The sequence below is a fragment of the Aythya fuligula genome, chromosome 4 (genome assembly GCF_009819795.1).
Source record: "Aythya fuligula isolate bAytFul2 chromosome 4, bAytFul2.pri, whole genome shotgun sequence".
NCBI classification, from domain to species: domain Eukaryota; kingdom Metazoa; phylum Chordata; class Aves; order Anseriformes; family Anatidae; genus Aythya; species Aythya fuligula.
In genome coordinates, this window is record NC_045562.1 from 16,678,144 (window position 1) to 16,698,268 (window position 20,125).

The 20,125-nt window shown below is 35.0% G+C and overlaps 1 protein-coding gene across 4 annotated transcripts in view; it reads right to left on the reverse strand.

Moving 5' to 3' along the window:
• SGCZ (sarcoglycan zeta) overlaps window positions 1-20,125 on the reverse strand; it is a 451,534-nt gene that overhangs the window by 212,647 nt on the left and 218,762 nt on the right. For all 4 annotated transcript variants that reach the window (XM_032186118.1, XM_032186120.1, XM_032186117.1 and 1 more), the window contains exon 2: window positions 2-196. In XM_032186118.1, coding sequence (XP_032042009.1) covers window positions 2-196 — 195 coding nt within the window. The remainder of the gene's footprint in view (window position 1; window positions 197-20,125) is intronic.

The window sequence follows — 20,125 nt, forward strand, 5'->3', positions numbered from 1 at the left end:
CCACTGTGAAATTCATAACCTTCAAAATCCATATTGTCATTGCTAAGTTAACAATCATGGTAACCAACAGGAGAAGTACAAAGAAGTATAAGCACCTCTTTCGCCATCCATAAATCCCTACTGGATAAAACTGAGGATTTTCAGTCCTTGGAAGGCTGTTCTGTTGTGTTGCTAAAATATACTGCTCTCGTGTCATCTGAAAAAGAAAGATGTAAGTGTGAGTAAAGAAAAACTGAGAGGCCTGTATCTTATAGATTTTATCATGTAAAGATTATCTGAGAACATAAAGAAGCCAATTTCTATAATCAGAGAAGGGATGCATAAATTCAGGAAAAAACATATAATTACTATTTAAACTAGGCTCTTAGTAAGAATCTGGTGTTTTTCATCGTATTATTTTTAATTAAAGCTTTTGTTTGATATTTCTAATTGGATTTGTGTTTCAAATTTATCAGCAAGAAATTCTAAAAGATAATAAAGTAATTCATGTACATATCTTGCATTTTATTTCCAAAACCATTTTATTGTTATTTGTGAGGTCATTCAGAAAACAAACAAACAAACAAACAAAAAAAACAACACAGTTTTGGAGAAATAAGTAATGGAACAATTTCATACAAATAGAAAAAAAATCTATTGTTTCTAGAAATGTATGTCAAAAATGAAGTTATCACTCTTTTATTGTACTCGGTAAATTAAATTAATAATTTATGTCATTATATGTACACTCGTATTTTATACAAAGGCATGCACTTATATGTACCATATTTTACAGAAACAGAAAAAAGAAAAAACTCTTCTAAGCTTTAATTGCTTTAATTTTGGCCATAACTTCTGTTTTCATACTGAACTATTTTAAGTTCTTCTAGCAAATGAACAAGCAGAAACTGTTTACAAAGTCCTTAGAGAGGTTACCATTAAATGTTTAGAGCAAAAATGCTTAAAACATTTCAGAAGAAACCATTTTACATTTTTAGACTTTTTTTACATTCTTAAATTTCTTTTTCAGGTATTTATATTCATATTCAGATATCACATTGCCTTTAGACTGGGAGGTATTAGTTTTTCTCCATAAATTAAAAATGAAATTAAACATGTGCCCATAACAGAATTGATGTAATAGTCTTTATGCACATGGCGATGGGGAAAAAAAAACAACAAACAAATCAACAAAAAAAAATTTCTCATTGGGTTTATAAGCTTACGTGCACAAACAAAATCAGATAAAAAGATCAGTTTTACATTTAAAGACTGCCTTTCATTTTACTAAAAGATCATAGAACAGCCTGGGCAAAACTCAATTGATTCAATAAGAAATAAGAACCAGATTAAATCCCTTTGTAGGATCAAACAACTGTTGATTTCATAAATATACATGTGTATATATATATATATATATATATATACACACACACACACACACACACAACACATTTAAAATATAAAGCTAAAAGTTGTTTAGGTAACCATCTCAAATGCTAGAGATTTTTTTTTTTTGTTAATGAACAAGACAAACTGCAAAAATTAACTTCCTGTGAATATTTACAACCAGAACTCATGAATACACATCCATATAATAACACTAATACACATCAGTAAGTCAAACCAGGAAAAACAATTTTACAAAGGTGGTTTTAAACTAGTAAATGGGAATTTTGTTAGTTACATTCCTCAGTCCTCCCAAGTCAAAATATTACCGGACTTCAAAATCTTATGTTACCCTTTATCATGTCAGTATTCATCCTGTTTTTTACACCATTTCATTTCTTGTCTTGTCACCCAACTTTATCTGTAGCTTACAAAGTGATTAACACCATTAAAATTAGCCCAAAAAAATCATCTTCCAAATTGTGAGAATGCAAGAAGTAGGACTGCCCCTAAAACAGAATGTTTCAACAACATTAATAAAACCCTGCTAAATCCCTAATTTAATTCCCCAAACTGAAGCTGACCATTCTTATAAAAACCATTAACTTCTTCTAAGATACTTTATACAAGAACATATCTATAAAGGTTAATTCATATACAGTCCACGTGTTCTATTGAAATAACTTTTTCTTCTTTTGAGATCATATACAAGCAATTTTTTTTTTTGTTGTTAAATCTGTTGAATATTTTTTCCAATCAATTAATAAATAAACAAATAAATATTTTACTTACAGAACTGTTCAACATAAAACTATGCCCAATAAGTTGTCATCAAACTTCAGGCAAGTCAATATATTTCCTATTTTGTCAGTCCAAACCCATGTAACATCAGTTCATCCCAACTACCACCAAGGATCAAGGTTTCATTTTTTCTAAGAACTATAAATACATACCCAAATGATAAACAGACAGTCCCAAAGAATATGCCATATGCTATGACTGTTGACTGTATGACTATTATTGCAATTTTTGCTTTATCTTTTAGGTTTATTAGTCTGGCCATGTTACAATTATCAGTAACATTCTCACTATGTATTGTATGCTCAGGTAATCATCAGCTGATTTTTAAATTATCGAGAAAAAAATGTCCTACTTGGTGTGGGAATCAGCACTTGGGAATGTTCAAGGTACTAAGACACAGACACACAAAAATTTTGATGAATATTTACATTCAGTAACATGATTTTATCACAGTAACTGAAAAATTATTAGATTCAGAAATTCCAGAACACTGGACAAGCAAGTAAGTTACAATATTTTTAAAACATGAACTCTAAGAGCCTTGCCAAACCACACAGTATGACAGAATATCTTTCAAAAACTGGTCACACCTAATAAATTTGACAAGTTTTAGCCTAGAGTTCTGACTGATAAAATGCATGTATACTTTATATATATATATACATGCATACACTTTAATAATATGTATACATGCATTCAAATAAATACATATAACAGACACACTTTTGACAACTATTTCATCCTATTGTATTCTCAAAATAGATTAGGAAAGTACACATTTTAAACAGGCTGACTGACAGATTTTATTGAAGAGGTATCATTATTAGACGAATATTTAAGAAAACTGATTGCAGTACTAAACTTAATGCTATTCCATTATTCAGGTATAGTAAATATGAAATGACCAGTGACTATTTCAAGATGACAAAATAACTGTGGGTTCAATGTTTACCTGGATTTCTGAAAATGCTTGAGGATCTGAACTAAACAAAAATAAAGAATTGTTTCATTAGACAAAGGTGTCAGTCTTAGCATCTGAAACTGGTAAACTGTGTGGTGCACATGTGCGTATATCATAAGAAACTCAGAGACACACTAAAAGAAACAAAAATAATTCCATTGGTATCATAATTAATGAGAGTTCTAATTCAAATCAAAAGTCATATGGGATGCATTATTCAGTACCTACAAAGAAATTAAATCAATTCTTATAGTACACTGAATGAGTATCATAAACAATGCAAAGGAAATTATCACAGCATTATAAACTATTTTGTCATGTCACAACTGAATATTTAGCAATTTTTAATTTTAATCTTCAGCTACTCCTATGCTTTTTGATCTTCAGTATTAGAACATAAAAAGATCACAGTCAAGCTTCACACTATTGATATTTTGGGGCCACCATGTACTACAGAAACAGATATCTCACACCTAAAAATAATTAATGAACGAAGCAGAGACATTTTGCATTTTCAAACTTCACTTTAGTCTTTTGAAATACCATAACGTCTAACAGAGGTAAACTTTGAAAGCAAAAAAAAAAAAAATAGCAAAAGACGTGGTGAGGATAATGAGCAAATAATCTAAATCCAGAGGATGAGATTATTGGAATAATTCCTAAGGTTTTGGTAGCAACCTACCTAACTAATGTTTATAAAACCCATTTAGAACTTGATTATGACTTGCAAATAACCCTCTACACAAGCACAAGTTTTTCTTAATGGCTAACGGTTCTTTTCTAAATGTCACATAAGAAGATTCAAAACCAGCAAAAGAAATAAAAGGATCATTGTTGTTAATTAAAAGATTGTTAGTCTAACAGAAGAAACAGTCCAATATTTTCTGTTAATGCAGGCAGGATATTTGACTTCTGGCTTATTAATTTTCTGAAAATAATATATATATACATATATATATTTTTTAAAGAAAAAAATGTTTTATAATCATTTTGTCTATTTATTTTCTGGATCAGCTCAAAAACTACTAAATCATTGTTGATTCAATTCATCCCACATTTTTTTTAAAAGTTACCCAAGAATATAAATATATGTTTTGAAAGTTGTTTTTTGCCATTTTGCTCAGGAAGCAAAAAATAGGCAGTAGTAGTAGCTGTTGTAGTAGTAGTAGAAGATAGATTTAGATATGATAATCATGAATATCATCCCTGTAAGAAGGCAATTAAAAAATTCTTCCCAAGTGCGGATGACAAATAAAAACAAACAAACAACAACAAAAAAATAAGCTTAATGCAGTAGCTTCGTCATGACACAGTGAAGAGCTCTTAGGAAGATCACAGCTGCACGTGCATCCAGCTGCTAAAATAGGTGGAAATCCAAACTGGGAGAAATACCTTTGATAAAAGCACAACTTGGTTAAGAAACATAGATGACTACAGAAGAGTATGATTATACTTAACAGACACAGCAGAAGTTATCAGAGAGCATTTACAGAGGTTGATATGACTTATGCCTATTTGAAAGTCAGGCAGTATAATAAGAGACTGGTATCTCAGTGGGAATGGGGGAAGAAAGAAACTTCATAAATGATTTGCCAGGATAACTACAATGTTTTTCAGATCTGAAATTCTTTCATACACATACATCCCACTGGACTGGGACGCCCTTGTTTTTCCTATACCAAATCTATGTGTCAAGCAGGCAAAGCTCTTTATCAACAAGATCTGTGTCAGCATCATTGCACATATGAGAAACAAGAGCTCAGGAAGGAGAGGAAGAAACTCTTACACAGACGACAAGCTATCCAGTGAAAAAACGAAGAAGACTCATCCCTCTGCCCTTCCATTTGGCATTACTTTCAGTGTTTTTTTTTGTTTCCAGGCAGTGTAAATTTGGAGACATTACAATCAGAGCTGGTCTAAAGTTAGTTTTTCTAGATGCTGTTCTCTACCAACTTGTTTTTAGTTTTCTGAGAAGCCCAAGCTGATAGTCTTAAGTTTCACGATCCCTGAAGCAAATGTAGTAACTCAGATTGCTTAGAGACACAGTTTTCTCTAATCTGACCCAGACTTTTTGCTAGCTTCAATTAATGCATTTCATTTGACAGTCCTTCCTTTTAACAAAGCTTTCATAGGCCTACCTTTGAGAAAACAATTATTCAGTACCAGATTAAAAAAAAAAAAAAAAGTGATTAATAAAGCCTGCCTGCATTCCCAATGGTGTAGAACTGAACTAATGACCAAACTGAATATATTTGAAACATCAGTACAATGATTAAAACTAGTTTGAAATTTTCAATGAAGACTGTTTTTATGGAAAGCTTGATTGATATTCAGGCATTTGAAAGAACTCACACTAAAATGGGAGACAGGATGCCATCAGACACTCACAGATATCTTGGGTGAATGACAAAACTTTCCCTTCCCCTTTCCATTCCTTTTTTTTTTTTTTTTTTTTTTAAATCTTTAGAACTCCTAACATTTTTTAGAATATTCAGTCTTTAGAATGTTAACATGATGTTTTATTCGCTATATTTATATTTGAAACTAAAAAAAAACCCACACATTATTTCTCTTACATGATTAGTGTTTTGAGAATTCCATTTTGTTGGTCTTGATATGTCTTATTAGCAGAAATTACCAGCACAGGCATATCAAGTTTTAATAAAATAACCTTAATAATTGTAGAAATAAACATCTTGGAATGATTTGATTTTTCTGTATTATAAATGGCAATATTTATCTAACGCTACAAGTATTTTTTCAAGCCTGACAAAATATTATCACAGCAAAGATTTAGCTATATTCAAAATAACCTAAGAAATAAACATCTAATTTCACAGATACAAGTCTGAAACTGATTACTACTCAAATAGTGGAAAAAATAAGCCAAAAACCAGTATGATTGGTGTTACCTCAGTTATTTTAATCATAGCCAATCACACACGACACAACTTCTAGACATTTTCATTACTGATTAATTCTCCGTGCATTATTTTCTTAATTCACAGACAGGATGAAAAACATATATAGAAATTTTAAAATATACTAGTATAGTGTGACTGGATCAAGTCATAATGTGGTCTGATAAAGAATGTATTAGCAATCAGATGATGCATACAAATTAAGGAAGAGAAAAAAAAATATACATATATATATAGGTGGCAGGGAATATTCTTCACATCAGCATTTAGGGGGAAACAAACAAACAAACAAAAAAGGGTACCAAAAGCAGTGTGCTCATAACTTGCTATAGATAGCTCAGGATATCTAGTAAGTAAATTTACCAGAACCAGATGGCTGTTTTCACTCACCCTGACAGCAACATAGCTCCTGGTCAGCAATTCCAGCTTTAGACACTTCTCTTGTGTGACACTACAGCATTTTATTTCTAGAATTTATCTGGAAGTTTATTGTATGTAGTGAAAAATGTACTGAAATATTTCTTATGAAGCACATACTCAAGTACTTAGTATATGTACACCCAAACCTTGACACTAAAACTGAGAGTCAGGATGTAATCAATAAGAAGTTTATTATAACAATAAAGAAGAAGTTGGTAAGCAAGTGGCTTGTATCTCTTGAAAAGGCTTTGCTAATAAAAGGATGGATTTTCTTGGAAAGCTTTTAAAATGTTTAATGGCTATATACAAAGCTCTTGCTGTCACTTCCAGAATGTGGTGAAGCAGCTCATTTGTTTCTTCTCTTCTGCAAGAGTAAGGTACTCGACAATTGGTTTCTAAAAATAACAGAAGAAGATGATAACCATCTCAGGTTAAAAGTGATCATACTAACTACAATGAATAGACTGACAAGGTAATGCAGCTGCATTCCTAGAGAAATAAATATTGGAGGGAGAGATGTTTCCTTTGAAAACATCTGTATATGGGCTACACAGGACCTGCAGGGTCTTACCCTTATGGTATTAGCCATTCAAGAGTTTCTACAGGCAATCAAAAGTATGTCAGCAACTGACCCGGTATAAATGGTCCATCTGGGAGACAAATTGTTGGCTAGATATAAAAGCCACATCACTATTTTACACATTACTGGAAAAAACATAATAGTGAAAATCGTTGATGGACAATTTTACATTTGTCAGCATTTATTTTTGTTTGTTTGCTTGTTTTTTAATTTCGCTATGTCATTTTTTTCCTCCCCTCTGTTTAGTATCTTCAGGATCAATCACCACCAAAACTGCTAAAATAACGCAAAAGCATTTGACAAGCATGTTTCTTCTGAGACCCAGAATAGGGTATGTCCCAGTATCACAGAATGGTTGAGGTTGGTGTGGTGGTTTCACTCGGGACGGTGGCCGAGCTCCACCACAACTGCTCTCTCACTCCCCCTCCTCAAAGAGGAATGGGGACAAAATACGATGGAATGGGCTCGAGGGTTGAGATAAGGACACGGAGATCACACAGTAATTATTGTAACGGGCAAAACAGACTCAGCGTAGGAAGATGGTAAGATTTATTGCCTATTACTGACAAGCTAGAGAAGTGAGAAACAAAGGAAAGAAACCAAAAGCACCTTCCCCCCCATACACCCTCTTCCATCTCTTCCCCCTGAGTGGCACACAGGAATGGGAGAATGGGGGTTATGGTCAGTCTACAGTGCTTCTTCTCCACTGCTCCTTCTCAGTCACTCTCGTCCCCTGGGCTGTGGGGTCCATCCCACAGGATGCAGTCCTTGCTGGACTGATCCGACATGGGCTTCCCACAGGCAGCAGCTCTTCCAGAACTGCTCCAGATACGGGTCCATACCACGGGGTCCATCCCTCAGGAGAAAACTCCTCCAACCTGGATCACCCATGGGCAGCAGCTCCTGCCAGATCACCTGCTCCTGCGTGGTCTCCTCTCCACGGGCTACAGGTCTGGCCCAGAATCTGCTCTGGCAGGGCCACAGACTCCGTCAGTGCAGGTCCATCTGCTCCACCGTGGTCTCCTCCACGGGTTGCAGCGTGGAACCCTGCTCCACTGTGGCACTCCATGGGCTGCAGGGGGACATCCTGCTTCACCATGGTCCTCACCACAGGCCGCAGGGGACTTCTGCTCCGGCACCTGGAGCACCTCTCCCCCTCCTTCCCTCCTTCTTCACTGACCTTGGTGCCTTCAAGGCTGTTTCTCACTCCTCACTCTCCCAGGTGCCATGTGGCGCAGTGTTTTTTTTGTTTGTTTTTTTTTTTTTTTTTTTTTTTTTTTTTTACATTTAAAAAAAAAAAACGCTTATTGGCTTGGCTCTGGTCAACAGTGGGCCGTTACCTAACATGGGGCAGCTTCTAGATTCTTCTCACAGAAGCCACCCCTATGGCCCCCTGCTACCAAAACCTTGCTGTGTAGACCCATTACAGCTGGAAGGAAGGTTATCAGGTCAACCCCACTGCTAAAGAGCAGGGACACCTAGATCTGGCTATCCAGGACCACATCCAGAAAGGTTTTAAGTGTCTCCAAGGACAGAGATTTTACAGCCTCTCTGGGTCACCTGTTCCCTTGCTCAGTCACCCTCATGGTCAAAAAGCATTTCCTGATGTTCAGACAGAACCTCCTGTGTTTCAGTTTGTGCCCACTGCACCTTGTTCTGTCCCTGGGCACCACTGAGAAGAGTCTGTCTAGGTTCTCTTGCACCCTCCCTTTAGGTATTTTATACTTGATAGATGAGTTCCCTCCTGAGCCTTCTCTTCTCTCTTCTAGGCTAGAAAGCCACAGAGCTCTCTCAGTCTTTCCTCACATGAGAGATGCTCCATGCACTTCATCCTTTTCATTGCCTTTTGTTGGACTTTCTCTAGTAGCTACATGTCTTCCTTGTACTGAGGAGCCCAGAACTGGGCTGACAAAACACTCCAGGTGTGGTCTCACTAGGGCTGACTACAGGGGAACAATCACCTCCTGCAATAGGCTGGCAGTACTTTGCCTAATGCAGCCCAGGATAGCATTAGCCTTTGTGGCACAGGCACATTGCTGGCTCATGCCATCTTCTATTCAATAATACTCCTAGTTGAGATTCATATGCAGACTACTTCTTTCAAAAAAAATAAAAAATGGAAACAAACAAACAACAACATCAAAAAAAAACCAAAAACACCACAAATAAAGAGGCAAAAAATAAAAACAACAAAAAGAAAACACACCACAAAACAACACCACCAAAAAAAAACAAAAACACCTTAATCCTAGAACTAATCTCTTCAGGTACTGATTACTGAGAAGAAAGTCCTAACATTATGTATGGCTCTCAGTTAAGCGCTATGTGCCACTAAAAGTATTTCAGAAATATTTAATACTCCATATATTAACTAGGACAAGGCCACATTCTTAGGTCAGCACTGCATTACAGTGAAAGATGATTCAAGAGAGGTTTCAGTCACTCAGTCTTCAGAGCCCAACAAGAAAAACTTACTTCCAGATTGACTACATTGGGAGACCTGATTAATTCTGCAAGAACATGGTGCCAAATCTGAGGGATTTAAAGATTCTAATTTGAGAGTTTGATGCTTCTTGATTCAGCCATATATTTTTGGCCTGCCCACTTTCAGAAATGGTGGTGCAGTTTCTGAATTTTTCTCAAAACACTCAAAGCTCTGAGTTTCTGTTTCTCAAAACACTCACAGCATGCTCCTTAAGCAACAATATCAAACCCCTTCACTCTCCAGAAAATGTAGAGGAATGAACATGCAAATAACATAGAACTCACCGTAGGTGTTGGACTCAATGATCCTTGTGGGTCCCTTCCAACTCAGGATATTCTATGATTCTATAAAGCTGTATGCAAAGTCAGTCAATTACATAATTTATGTCTTTTGAAGTTTAATAATTCAGAAGAATCTGTTTTTTTCTTCTAGGCCAGAACAAAGTTTTGACATCATGATCAACAAAGCTTAAGTCAACATGTCTTTACTGACAATTTGCTTTGCTTTATTTTGTCAATTAAAATTCCATTTTTTTGCTAAGTCGATAGAATTAGATTACTACAGAGACTTCATTACAGCCACAGGCAGGACAGCAGCTGAGGTACACAATTTTCTCCCTGTGATGCCAGTCCTCACTAAACAGTTATTGGAATGATTGTCTATAAAAGGACAATAAATGTTTCCATCTTGAATATCATTCTCCAATAAGATTAACACTTCAAAAAAATGGATACAAATGAGCTGTTCCTATTACCACTATTACTTAGTAGGAACATTTACAGCTGCTCTGTGTTTAACACATTTAATTGCAATATTCATTGCACAATGAAGTTCACAGCATGTTAACAAGAATAAGTAATCTATAATGATTAGAATCATATTTTCCCCACTACTCTGTGATTTGAAATGTTTCTAAATAGTAACATGCTGTACCGAATTTGTCTGAAAAACAACTAAGACAAATGTTCAACATATTTTCTGTATTCTTATAGTTCTCCCTCAGCATACCTGGCGACCAATTACTCAGGTAGATGGTACTTTCAATTAAATAAAAAAGAACATCCTTATAAAAAAGGACAAAAGAACATCCTTATAAAGATAAAATATGTTTCATAAAGAACATATCAAGTAGTGTAAATTTATCTCATTCTACACAAGATAAAATATGGTTTATACACCTATGAATTTAGATTGATTTCAATAAAAAGAAGACTGAAGAAGTAGTAGGAAAAGATGAGCAGAAGGGAACAATGCCAAAACTTGACATTGCATTTGATTTTTATGCCTATTTCAGTTTGTGGAGTTTCTGACCTTTTTCCTTCCCTTGGCTACTCATACCTAATCAATTATGCCACTGAAGTGTTCTGAGCAAAAAACAGTTGATGTTTTTTGGAGAGGCATTTTTAGCCAATTAAATTCATTGATTTGGTTCACAGTGTGCTCCAGCAATAGCAGCACTGGCGGGACTGAAGGTGTAAAGCAAGAATCGGTGGAAGTGTTAACAAGGCAGCAGAGAAGACAAGGTCAATGAGAGTTTTAACCTCGGCATTACCACTGAAAGAAACAGGTGCACCATAGGAGCACAAGAAGAGGGGACAGTGGAAAAATGAACAAAACATTTTTACATTTGTAAATCCATACAAAGAATACAGAATGAGGGAAACTTGTATTATGCTAACACACAACAAAACATTAAAACATTCCGAGTGCCCACTTCATGCTTGACTCAATAGATGGGAAGACTCCAGAGAACATTATCCTGCGGAGTAGGTCTCACTCCAGAAGAAAGAAACCATTCAATTATCATTCACTGCGATCCTTATTATTTGGGGCAGGGTATGCCCATTTTGCTCTGAAAGTAGCGCCACTAGGTCAGAACATGTAAACGTATGTCTACTTCTGTTGCAAGATAGGGAGGCAAACAACCTTCTGAAATCATTGAAATTTGCCAGGAGAATACTATGTGCAATGCAAGTGTAGTAGGGCCTGAACAAATGGCCCAAATGTCAGTACTATCAATTACTATTGATAGTAATTATAATATCAATACACAAAAATCTTACAAGAACATAAACATGCCATAAACATAGATAAAATCTTACCTCTAAAAATATAAGCTACATTTCACCTGTCTGATAGAGTGCTGCCAGAAAAATAGCATAATTTATCTTAATAGAAGAAGATGGATCACACTGCCAGAATTACATAAAATACATATATATCACATGATACATATATCAATCTCTTATTTTATAGCCTCTACCAACATGGGGCTGGTCCAGTCTGAAAGAACAAAGTATAAACATTTTAACACCCAATGGGTGTGTTTTAAAATGGCAGGAATGTTAATATTTTGGTTACCGCTAGTGTGCTGAAATAACCCTCATACATAACCTGGTACTCAAAATACTCTAACAGTATTTTAATGAAATTACATTGATGCAAATGTTTGGAGAACAATCAGAAAATAAAAACAGATTTCAGTTATGAATCTATAATTTTATCATGGATTCCAGATGATACCATAAAGCAAAAGATTGCTTTATTACTCATCTGGTAGACACCAGAAATCTGATATGAAATTACTGCTTCATCACTTAAATATCTATTTTTAATTTATATGATATGTAAGACTGAGTCCCTAATTTATTTCCATTTTTGCCTTCAGAATTTCCTTCCATGCTTTAAGATCCCCCCTCACATTTTATTCTTATTCTTTTATTCTTATTCTTATTAAACTTTTTCAGTTTGTCCATTCCCTTTCTGTCTGTTTTATCTTCCCATAAAACACACACAGAAAAATGCTCTTTCCCTAACAGCCTGTTCATATTTAGCATGAAACAGCACCCAATGTATCGAGGATGGAAGATCAACCATGCAAGAGTTGTTTCCTTATTGAATAGGGGTTTCAAAAACTTAATAAACACTGAAGACATTTAATATATAATAATTCAATGTCACATATCTGCCAGGCACATTAACAGGTGAAGAAGGCAATAAAAACTTTTTTATTATTATTTCAAAACAAGGATGCAAACAACGTCACAGGCTAAACAACAGAACTGAACTCAGATAATTTCTGCGGGCAAAAAACTCTACCTCTTTCAAGCACTTTGAGAGATACAGAGAGAGATTTATGAGATATCTCATCTGTACTGCACTTGACCATCTTCAGAAGGGAACAGGGCTAGGTCCTTTAATAGTCTAATGCAGGTGGAGATTTTCCCCAACTTTCCTGTAAATTAGTAAGATTAAATGAGCCTCAGCCTATATATGGTGTGTTCCCTCTGCCATGAAAAAAAACAAACACTCATTATAGCTTGATGAAGAGAAGACTGATTAAAGAAAAGTTTTTTTTTTTTTTTTTTTTTTTTTTTTTTTTTTTTTAAGTATTGGGAAGATACCTAAATAGCAATTAATGCCTATTCCATTTGATCTTGTAAGATACTTAAAAGCACTACTGAAAGAAGGGAGAAAACCTCTGGAAATGTACTGAGCCAGCTCTATGAATAGCCAGTGTGCAGCTGCCTGTCACACCAAGAAACTAGGGTCAGCAAAATGGAAAACTGACAAACATGAAACACTGATTAGCTGGAGACTGCGGACTCAGATGTCATTAGTCAGTATGGTTCACGTGAACAGGATATTCAAGGGAGACTAGGCACAGCAAAATGTCAGACAAATTCCTTAATGATGGAAGAAGAGAAAGACTGGGAATAAAAGACAAAATTTGAAGATGCTAGTGTGGAAGACAGCTAACAGCTATAAAAAGAACAACATGCAGATGTCCTCAAGCAGTCTGTTCTAGCCCTGCAAGTGACTCATACTGGAATTTGTAAGTAATTAGGGAGAAGGAACAAGGGGAGGGGGGAAACCTACTTAACAGCCAGCAGGGAAGATTGGCACGATCCAATCAGTGCAGTTATGTGAAGGAAGAATGCATGGAAAGAAAACAAATACTAAAATAGGAGAAGGGACAGAACTGAGAATCAAGAAGCAACAGATTTTGCAGTAAAGCAACTGGGAGAGAAGCCAAACATTCACCATTAAAACTGGCAAGAGTAAGGTAATTCTCTGTGTATTCTGGGGAACCAGCTAGTGCATCAGCAGAAAACACCTTTGCATACCCTTGGAACTGGCTGTGACTGTCAAAAAGCAAAAAGCAATTCTTACAGAGCACAATCTAGGAAAATCGTGAAACTTCCAAAGTCAGCAAAAATCAGCAGCAACATAATGGTTGCAACATAACAAAATAAATATAACAAAACATAACAAAATAAATAAATAAAGAGGAGACTATTTCTTCAAAAGTTTGCCCTTATCACCCTATTGCACTTGCCTTATCAACAAGCAAAAGCTTCCCCAGTTTTCTTTAGATAAAGTCTGTCAGATTAATAAACAATTTATGTTTATTCAGAGATAATTTATCTTGTTTAAGTTTGACAGTAATTAAAAATCAATCACGAACATTCCCACCAGCATCTCAACAGGAATGATAAACTTTGTAGGTGTGGCAGAAACAAGATGATGGTAGTATGGTGGGACCAGAAAAGAACCTCTAATTTCAACAATTTCCTATGCTTTGCCTTTGCCTTCATCAGTGAATCAACCCTTTGATCAGAAGTGTTCAGGATAGTTCCTCTCTTACTTGTAATGATAAACAACGTATAAAGTCAGTTTGCAAAAAATCAGTTCTGCATACTGAAATTATTTCTCTATATTTCCAGTATTGACTACAAAGAATAGTTCCAATATTTGTCTACAAAGAATTTCTAGATTTTGTATTTAGGATTAAGAGAATTGCTGCTGATTTATACTGAAGTCTGAAAATAGAGCGCCTAACATTTAAGAAAATTCATACTGCATTGATGCATTTTTCATGAGCAACACAGTTTGCCTGTGGATAGATCCTATTTATTGGCCTATTCTACAGAAACTTCTGGTGATGCAAACTTTGAATACCACCTGCTTAAGGATACTTAATAGTTGGTTTTAGATTGTAAAATGGGGGTGCTAAAGACATTCCACAGCAAGCTCCAGGTCTATGGAAAGCTAATGTCTTGTTAATTTTAGCATATTATTGACACCGTTATCCCTTTATAAAAAATAATCTCAACACACCAGGAACACTATGCATACTTTCCACTCCTTGCTTCTCTGTTAAGCTCTCTCCCATCTGCAAAAGCAACAGGGAAATTGGCATTTTCAGGGTTCCAAAGCTCGCCAATACTTGCAATAACATAATAAACAGAATGGAAATAATAAAAGCTTATAATTATTTTCTTGACTCAACGTCCTTAGTCATACCCAATATTTTAGGGATTCTGATCAGAATCCTCTTAGAAACTAAATATCCTGCTCTTTGTCCCTCTCCTCCAAACTGCGACTTCTCTTTCAGAGCCATCTTTTTCTTTCAGATTCATTACAGGCATTTTACAGGCAATGCCAATTGCAGACAAATGATTCTTACGCAAAAGATCTGCACAAACAGGAGTTTTCTACTGGAACAAGCAGTTGGCAATTATGTTATGGTATTGGTAAATAAATCTCCATATCTTACTAAGTCTACGTATACTTAGTGAAACACAGAGACTCCAGTGTATATCTGTCCAGATTAACTGTATAGGATGTTTGACAAATGTCATGCATTCAGCACACATTTTCCTGTGTAGTTAAGAGACCACTTTCTTGGACAGCTGAAATGGCATTTGGGAGCTACAGAAATACAAATATTTGTCTTCTTTAGGCATTCCATAAAATATTCAGAATTTAATGGTTTAATGAGAGAAATCTCATTATAGAGTATTTGGTGAGCCTATAATTTGCTGGTAGATTATGACAGTCATTTCTAAATCACCCGTGGTCTGAGTTCCATGCAACATGACTTAAAGCAGAACTGTTTCTGAAAACAATTTTCTTCTGCTTCATTTCTAAACTGGCTACTGAAATTGCTTTATTTTTTCAACTTCTCATCTCTTCAACTAACCCATAATCAGGTTTAAAAGCCATTCTGGTCTTTATTTACTTCTAGCATTCAGATCCGAGAAGACTAATTTTGCTGTAGACGTAATCGGTATTTTGTCAAGCAGGATGACATGCAACTAGAGAATCAGCATCCTCACTATGTAACCGCATAAACTACTGGAAGGTATCACAAACTATACCATACTGCCAGGTTAAAACACATCTCTTTAACCTTGACTTTTCTAGCATGATTCAATAACAACAACAAAAAAATATTTAATAAAAATTTCTAAGACATTTCACTATTCTTCTTGCAGAAAGAGTATGATGAAAAGCTCTAGCCTAATAACACATTACAGGAAAGGCCACTGGTAAGTGTGAAAAACACAGTCAAAAAGTTTTAAATATGCACTATAGCATTCTATATATATCCAAGTTCTTAATAAGCTAATTTAATTTCCTGAAATAAAGATGGTAATTAACGAAGACAAACTGGAACATGCAGAAGCATTACTCTAATCTCATCACTTTGCTGGTGTTCTGAAAATTGCTTTCCTTTGTACAATAGCTAACTGCTAATAATTAATAAACATTATTTTTATATTGCAGTAAACTCAAATTGCCTGAACAAATAATTAAAATATTGCTACAGTTTTGGAATAAAAGGTAATATGCTTGTTTTAATATATATATATTTTTTAAATTAGTTAGGATAGATTATTTAAAATAAAGTAGTATTATATAAATGCAGAAACAGAGCTGGCAAGAAAAATCTCAGTAAATAATCACTGATAGAATATTTTCTTTAAGCCTTGATATTATTTGGTTGGATTTTTTTTTCGATGCATGTTATACATACATCATTTGAGACAGAAATCTGTTTGGTGAACAAGAACCTATTGTTCAATCTTACACAATTCCAGGAGTCCAAATGAGTAATCAATGCAATATTCACTGATTCTGAATTCATGTCTTTTTTTTTTTTTTTTTTTTTTAATTTATAACTCACGGGAGATCATGAAAAATGAACCTATGAAGTCAGGTAAAAGAACAGTTAAGAGAGTTTGAAGAAATACAAATCAAGCATTGGAATTACGTATCTCAGGGAATTATGGAAATTAGTTTACATGTATACTTCACTGTTGATGAAGAACAGTGGCGTATTCCTATGTAAGGAAGTAGCAACCAGCGAATACTTGATTAATTTAGAGGAGTGGTTTAGAAAGTATTTTGAACTGGATTAAAAAAAAAACAAAAAAACAAACAAAAAAAAAACCAAAAAAAACGTTTCAGCTCTGCCTCAAAGAATAGCTGCCTTTCTAATGAAATGCAGAATAGAAAATAGCAACCTAAAAATTAACAGGAGAACAAAGACCAATATGCAAGCATGGATTCATTTACATTAGTACTGATAAATGTTTTGTAAAATTAATTTACAGTGGATTAGTTACAACATCAAATAAGGATATGACTCACCTGATGGGATGCTGCAATTGTGGGTCTATTTTTACTGAATATTTTCAATAAAAACTTCAAAGAATAGGTACACAATCATTTATTTACAGAAATGCTAGTCAAGACAAATTGCATTTACAGAACTTCACAAATTCTGGTATTATGAGTGCTAAAATAATCATAAAGCAATTCTTTATTTCAAAATGAAAGATGGATGCTAGAAATAAAAAGACACTATAAGTCAGTTCTTAATGGGAAAAAATTTAGAAATCACTAGTGGAACTGGAAGCAAAGCTGGTGGTGAACACCAAAATATAGGAGATAAGAGGGTCTGGCACAGACAAGAATGGCAATTACTTTCAGAATTCAGTCAAAATCATCATATTTTAGATGAGTATTTTAGAATAACACTATTTCTACACCTTAGAGAACACAGAATTTCATTACTGCATTTCTGATACCTCTAAAAAAAAAAAAAAAAAAAAGAAAAAAGAAAAGTGAAGAAAACAACTGGACTGACAAAGGAAGAGGACAAGGACAAGATATTAATTGTCTTTGGCTTCTAAAATGAGTATTAAGAGTCAATGAACACACTTCTGCACACAGATTCTAACTAGTGGAAGAACAGTGATTTATTATACTCTGCTTTTAAATTCGCTAGAGGAGCTTCACTTTACATACTGGAAACTGCTACTGAAGTAGTGAAGCATTGCAGAGCTCCTTTTTAGGATGTCTGTCTGATGATATGCACTTCCCCCTCAAACTTTCTCTTACAAAATGTGCTTTGGACTGACTGAGAAGTATAAACTTCTTCCCATCTCAAGCCTCCATACTCCTGTAACCCAGGTAGAAAATCTTCAGTCAACTCTTCCACATTCACACACCAAGCACATTGGGGTGGAAGGGACCTTAAAGATCACCTAATTCCAACACCTCTGTTCTGGGCAGGGATGCCTCTCACTAGACCAGGTTGCCCAAAGCCCCATCCAGCCTGGCCTTGAGCACTTCAAGGGATGGGGCATCCACAGCTCCTCTGAACAACCTGTGCCAGTGCCTCACCACCCTCTGAGTGAAAGAATTTCTTCCTAATATCTAATCTAAACATACCCTCTTTCAGTTTAAAGCTGAAAGGGATACAACATCCCTTGTTGTATCACTACAATCCCTTGTCCCTTCACAGCTTTCCTGTAGAACCCCTTTAGTTACTATAAGGTCTCCCTGGAGTCTTTTTATCTCCAGGATGAATAAACCCAACTTTCTCAGCCTGTCTTCACAAGAGGGCCTGATGGCCCTCCTCTGGACATGCTCCAAGAGATCCGTGTCTTTCTTATGGTGGGGACTTGAGCCATTCTGGGACCATACTTATTGACAGTAAGTACTGCAAATGTACGTGTAACCAAGAAATGTCAGATCTGCATACTGCTTTTTCCCTGAGACTACTATTTACATTATCAGAAAGGTATTACTGTACCTTTCATGTGTGAACTTAGTAAATGTGCAAGATGTCTGGAAAAGTAATGCCCATTTATTTAGGACTCTATGACTGGAAAAGAATTTTTCTTTATTTACTTGAAACACTACAAGAAATAGGTAATCAATCCTTATTGGAATAATAACATGTAAAACACAAGCAAGTTGTTTATAATATCTAGAGACATCCAAAATTGAATTTATTTATTTATTTAACTCCAGGGATGGGCTTACTGCTTTGTTTTAGAACAACATTCCTGGCCTTTACAGTCTGCAAATAATTCAGCCCAAAATATTAGTGATGTTATTCCTGCTAAATTAAATAAAATCTACACATACTATGTTATGCCAGTCCCATTTTCATATATCTAGACTGAAATCAAACATTTATAATGCATAAATCAATGCAGCAGACCAAAAAAAAAAAAAAAAAAAAGAGAGGAAGAGTTATCATGATCAATCATTATTCTTTTTCCTCAGGAAGTCTAGATTGATCTTCTTGTTTATGTAAGAAGCCTCTCACTTTATCATGCAGACTCTTAAATTTCAGACAGACAAAAAAAAACCAACCCTGCTATCTTTTCCCTGAACCCTCTGTACAGAAATATATTTCATACAGTGTATACATTTTTTATTTCTTTCTGGTCTCTTTGTTGTTTTTATTGTTACATAGTATAGGAGAATCTCAAGCAGTACAATTTAAGCTTACATCCATTCAATGATGCATACACGTAGTATCTTTCCTGGTCTGGAGCCAATGTGATTTCATAGGAAAAAAGTTTTAAAAATATTTATCCTTATAAGTGAACACTTATTGCTCCCTTTAATTCTAATCAGATTAAATTACCAATTATCTATGGCCAAGACAAAAAACAATGACAAATACTGCTAACATATTGGAAAATACTACTGAAATACTCAGCTCACTGAAACACTGACAATACTGCAAGTAACTTTTCCCTCTATGTTATGTCTAATGGATTCCACCTATAAAAAAAAGAGTCATTCTTGCCTTAATAGTCAAGCTTCTATGACACCATTTCATGAGATCCATGGGAATCTGTACAGGCTTTCAAGGGAATCTGGCATGCATACATCTGAAAGTGGGGTGTCTGTCCAGGAGAAGGAATGAATTTAATATTGCAATTTACATTTCTAGGTCACACGTATCAGCATGCTCTGACTACTTGACTCCTAGGAAACCAAGTTCTGTGTAAGGATGAAGCATAACACATTCTTATCTAAAAACCTCCCTTTGAAAAAAGTATTTTCTTTTCAAGTGCTTTCATAATGAGGCAGATTCTTCAATGAGTTAGATTATCTGCAAATATATGGCGTTATATATGTTGGCACAGACTTCATGCTGCAACTTTCTGCACTGTACTGTACTATTTGCTCATCTGAATCATATCATAATATTCTTTCAAAACAGGTGACAGAGCCTTGCAATGGAAAAGAACTGAAAGGTACTAAAAGCATGCTCTGCTTATGATGATTTGGAATAAAGAATTGCATTTCCCCATGCAGCAGAAAGGACAGTTAGGGGACTGAAATTAAATGGCCAAACATTTCTGTGGATGCACAGTTTGCCCCCTCAAAATGGAAGGAAGGAAGGAGGGTTCCATACAGAAAAGAAAGAAACCATATGACTTGCTTTATCTGCACAACTCTACCTGTAACTTTACATACTCAGATGACCT